Raw genomic sequence first — 5,000 nt, forward strand, 5'->3', positions numbered from 1 at the left:
CCTGTCTCTCTCTCCACCTGTCTGTCTCTCCCCCTACCTGTCTCTCTCTCTCCCTACCTGTCTCTCCCTGTCTCTCTCTCTTTACCTGCCTCTGTCTTTACCTGTCTCTCTCCACCTGTCTCCCTCTCCACCTGTCTGTCTCTCTCTCCGCCTGTCTGTCTCTCTCTCCACCTGTCTGTCTCTCTCTACCTGTCTCTCTCTCCACCTGTCTGTCTCTCAGGACGTGGTGCAGCAGAACAACACTCTGATAGAAGAGATGTTGCACCTCATCATCATGGTTGTTGGTGAGTCTCCACATTCATAACATTCATATATTTTTCATCCAGTAATATAGAACCGGACAACTATTATAGCAGTAATCCACTCGAGGGCGTTCTGCTGTGCTTACTGTTACCATGGTGATGAGTCAAGGCTGTGATCATGGTTACCATGGTGATGAGTCAAGGCTGTGATCGTGGTTACCGTGGTGATGAGTCTAGGCTGTGATCGTGGTTGCCATGGTGATGAGTCTAGGCTGTGATTGTGGTTACCATGGTGATGGTACAGAGCGCCCTCCAGATGATTATGGCTCTTATACAACAGTTCCCAACATGTGTACTATCTTCACTAAGTAGCTCAATGGTTACTACAACGGTTACCATAGCAACTATCGGGGGTATCTGTAATGGTGTTAACTGGAGGACCTGGTGACTTGTGTGTGTGTGTGTGTGTGTGTGTGCAGGCGAGCGCTTCGTGGCGGGCGTTGGTCAGGTCGAAGCCTGTGATGAAGTCAGGAGGGAAATCATCCACCAGCTGTCAATCAGACCCATGGCTCACAGCGAGCTGGTGAAGGCTCTGCCAGAGAACGTGAGACAGCTACCTGTCTGTCTGTCTGTCTGTCTGTCTGTCTGTCTGTCTGTCTGTCTGTCTTGTCTTTATGACTTTACTATATTACTTCTTATTGTATTGTACTGTGTCTATAAGGAGGTTCTATATAAGCAGGTTCTATATAAGCTGGTTCTATATAAGGAGGTTCTATATAAGCAGGTTCTATATAAGCAGGTTCTATATAAGGAGGTTCTATATAAGCAGGTTCTATATAAGCAGGTTCTATATAAGGAGGTTCTATATAAGCAGGTTCTATATAAGCAGGTTCTATATAAGCAGGTTCTATATAAGGAGGTTCTATATAAGCAGGTTCTAGATAAGCAGGTTCTATATAAGCAGGTTCTAGATAAGCAGGTTCTATATAAATGTGTGTTCTTTGCAGGAGAACAAGGAGACCGGACTGGAGAGAGTGATCGACAGCGTCGCTTCATTCAAGTCAGTCTGTTTTCTGCAGCACTTCCACCTTAAAACACATCCACCTTAAACAGTTCCTTCCACCTTAACCAGTTCCATCCACCTTAAACAGTTCCTTCCACCTTAACCAGCAGTGTGTGTGTGTGTGTGTGTGTGCAGGAAGCCTGGAGTGACAGGCAGAGGTTTGTATGAACTCAGACCGGAGTGGTACAAACACTTCAACCTCTACTTCCACCACTACTCCAGAGCCGACCAGTCCAAGGTACTCTCTCTCTCTCACACACACACACACACACACACACACACACACACACACAGTAAAGTCTCAGAAAAGTCTCATAGTAAAGTCTCAAAAATTCTCATGTCAAAGTCTCATAGTAAAGTCTCAAAAAGTCTCATAGTAAAGTGTCCAAAAGTGCCATACAAAGTCTTTTAGTAAAGTCTCAAAGAGTCCCATAGTAAAGTCTAAACAGGTCCCATAGTAAAGTCTCATAGTATAAAGTCTCATAGTAGAGTCTCCAAAAGTCTCATAACAAAGTCTCATTGTATAAAGTCTCATTGTAAAGTCTCATAGTGTAAAGTCTCATAGTAAAGTCTCAAAAAGTCTCAAAGGAAAGTCTCATAGTATAAAGTCTCATAGTATAAAGTCTCATAGTATAAAGTCTCATAGTAGTCTCCAAAAGTCTCATAACAAAGTCTCATTGTATAAAGTCTCATTGTAAAGTCTCATAGTGTAAAGTCTCATAGTAAAGTCTCATAGTATAAAGTCTCATAGTAAAGTCTCAAAAGGTCTCACAGTAAAGTCTCATAGTAGAGTCTCAAAAAGTCATAACAGTCTCATTGTATAAAGTCTCATGGTAAAGTCTCATAGTAAACTCTCATAGTATAAAGTCTCATAGTGAAGTCTCATAGTAAAGTCTCAGAGTGAAGTCTCATAGTAAAGTCTCAGTAAGTCTCATAGTAAAGTCTCATAGTAAAGTCTCATAGTAAAGTCTCAGAGTGAAACCTCATAGTGAAGCCTCATAGTGACGTCTCATAGTGAAGTCTCATAGTGAAGTCTCATAGTGAAGTCTCATAGTAAAGTCTCATAGTAAAGTCTCAGAGTGAAGTCTCATAGTGAAGTCTCAGTAAGTCTCATAGTGAAGTCTCATAGTAAAGTCTCATAGTGAAACCTCATAGTGAAGCCTCATAGTGACGTCTCATAGTGAAGTCTCATAGTGAAGTCTCATAGTGAAGTCTCATAGTGAAGTCTCATAGTAAAGTCTCATAGTAAAGTCTCAGAGTGAAGTCTCATAGTGAAGTCTCAGTAAGTCTCATAGTAAAGTCTCATAGTGAAGTCTCAGAGTGAAGTCTCATAGTGAAGTCTCAGTAAGTCTCATAGTGAAGTCTCATAGTGAAGTCTCATAGTGAAGCCTCATAGTGAAGTCTCATAGTGAAGCCTCATAGCGAAGTCTCATAGTAAAGTCTCAGTAAGTCTCATAGTAAAGTCTCAGTAAGTCTCATAGTGAAGTCTCATAGTGAAGTCTCATAGTAAAGTCTCATAGTAAAGTCTCATAGTGAAGTCTCATAGTAAAGTCTCATAGTAAAGTCTCAGTCTCTACTGTGTAATTGATTGAACTTCTATAAGACAGAAACACATCCAGCACATTGTGAGTGTGGGATCAGACTGTGACGTTGTCATGGTGAGTGGTGCGGTGTGAGCGTTGTCATGGTAACCGTGTGTCATGTGTCTTTAGGCTGAGGAGGCCCAGAGGAAGCTGAGGAGACAGAATGGAGAAGACACAGGTAGGAGACGATGTTTCACTTCCACCCAGGTGGAACCATTACACTGTGACTTATGAGGCTGCTAATGTTCTGATGTGTGTGTGTGTGTGTGTGTGTGTGTGTGTGTGTGTGTGTGTGTCCCAGCCCTGCCCCCCCCAGCCCTCCCCCCCCTCTGTCCCCTGTTTGCCAGCCTGGTGAACCTGCTGCAGTGTGACGTTCTGCTGGCTGTGGAGGGAGCGGTGCTGCAGTGGGCCGTGGAGCCGAGCGGGGGCGGGTGGAGCGAGTCCATGCTGCAGAGGGTGAGGGGGGGGGGGGGCGGGTGGAGCGAGTCCATGCTGCAGAGGGTGAGGGGGGGGGGGGGCGGGTGGAGCGAGTCCATGCTGCAGTGGGGGGGCGGGTGGAGCGAGTCCATGCTGCAGAGGGTGAGGGGGGGGGGGGGGCGGGTGGAGCGAGTCCATGCTGCAGAGGGTGAGGGGGGGGGGGGGCGGGTGGAGCGAGTCCATGCTGCAGAGGGTGAGGGGGGGGGGGCGGGTGGAGCGAGTCCATGCTGCAGAGGGTGAGGGGGGGGGGCGGGTGGAGCGAGTCCATGCTGCAGAGGGTGAGGGGGGGGGGGGGCGGGTGGAGCGAGTCCATGCTGCAGAGGGTGAGGGGGGGGGCGGGTGGAGCGAGTCCATGCTGCAGAGGGTGAGGGGGGGGGGGGGGGGGGGCGGGTGGAGCGAGTCCATGCTGCAGAGGGTGAGGGTGAGGGGAGGGGGTGGGGGGGCTGGAGCGAGTCCATGCTGGGGGGGGTGAGGGGGGGGGCGGGTGGAGCGAGTTCATGCTGCAGAGGGTGAGGGGGGGGGGGGGGCGGGTGGAGCGAGTCCATGCTGCAGAGGGTGAGGGTGAGGGGAGGGGGTGGGGGGGCTGGAGCGAGTCCATGCTGGGGGGGGTGAGGGGGGGGGCGGGTGGAGCGAGTTCATGCTGCAGAGGGTGAGGGGGGGGGGGGGGCGGGTGGAGCGAGTCCATGCTGCAGAGGGTGAGGGGGGGGCGGGTGGAGCGAGTCCATGCTGCAGAGGGTGAGGGGGGGGGCGGGTGGAGCGAGTTCATGCTGCAGAGGGTGAGGGGAGGGGGGGGGGGTGGAGCGAGTCCATGCTGCAGAGGGTGAGGGGGGGGGGGGGGGTCGCAGCAGTAGACAGAATTATTGATGAGTTATTGATGAGTTGTTTCCAGGTTCATTAAAGTCTCACTGAAACGGAAGTTGGAGCGTCTTCAGCTTCTGTACTGTGACGTATTTCCCAGTGAAACAGAATATTTGAGCGGTGTACAGTTACAAGAGGGATTTAAATCAAATCCTTCGCATTTGATTGGACCGCTAAACAGTGGGCGGGGCTTAGAGTTTAGCGCGATACGGAGCTACAGAGGACCGTCGGCTCCACACACCTCCCTCACCTGTTAGATCAGGAGGAAGGGAGAGATGAATGAATCAGACCTCAGTGACATTGTTTTGGAAATGAAACACAGTTTTCACTGATATCCAAACACACATCTCTTCCTGTCTCCATGCTGCTGCCAGCTGCGACCCAGACACGGTGAAGTTTGGTTTTATGACCGGCGTGGCGAGCTAGAGGCTGAAGAATGATTGATGGGTGATGATATTATTGGTTGAAATTGGTTGAGTCCTGCTTACGTAAGCACACGGCATATTTTGTTTTACAGGAAGCAAACATGATTGGATTTTGATATAAGAATACAAAGAAATTTATTTTTTGTATTTTTTTTTTGCATATATTGTTAAATAGGTGCACAATATGACCGGGGATGTGATCTAAAAGGGCTAAAAAAAATTCATTTCATCTCGACTTTAAAATACTGTCTAAACTGGCAGTGGCTTACAGATGTTACTTGGGGGGCGGGGCCTCTGACGGTGTGGGCGGGGCCTCTGACAGTGTGGGCAGGGCCTCTTGTTTTTATATTTG

The 5,000-nt window shown here is 48.9% G+C and overlaps 1 protein-coding gene across 1 annotated transcript in view; it reads left to right on the top strand.

Annotated features, from left to right (window-relative positions):
* Positions 1 to 5,000, top strand: part of ubr2 (ubiquitin protein ligase E3 component n-recognin 2) — a 55,839-nt gene that overhangs the window by 28,440 nt on the left and 22,399 nt on the right. Inside the window, exons 20-25 of the mRNA XM_078288659.1 lie at positions 221 to 284; positions 722 to 846; positions 1,250 to 1,302; positions 1,441 to 1,543; positions 3,018 to 3,066; positions 3,190 to 3,344. Coding sequence (XP_078144785.1) covers positions 221 to 284; positions 722 to 846; positions 1,250 to 1,302; positions 1,441 to 1,543; positions 3,018 to 3,066; positions 3,190 to 3,344 — 549 coding nt within the window. The remainder of the gene's footprint in view (positions 1 to 220; positions 285 to 721; positions 847 to 1,249; positions 1,303 to 1,440; positions 1,544 to 3,017; positions 3,067 to 3,189; positions 3,345 to 5,000) is intronic.

This window comes from Centroberyx gerrardi, chromosome 15 (assembly GCF_048128805.1).
Source record: "Centroberyx gerrardi isolate f3 chromosome 15, fCenGer3.hap1.cur.20231027, whole genome shotgun sequence".
Classification (NCBI taxonomy): domain Eukaryota; kingdom Metazoa; phylum Chordata; class Actinopteri; order Beryciformes; family Berycidae; genus Centroberyx; species Centroberyx gerrardi.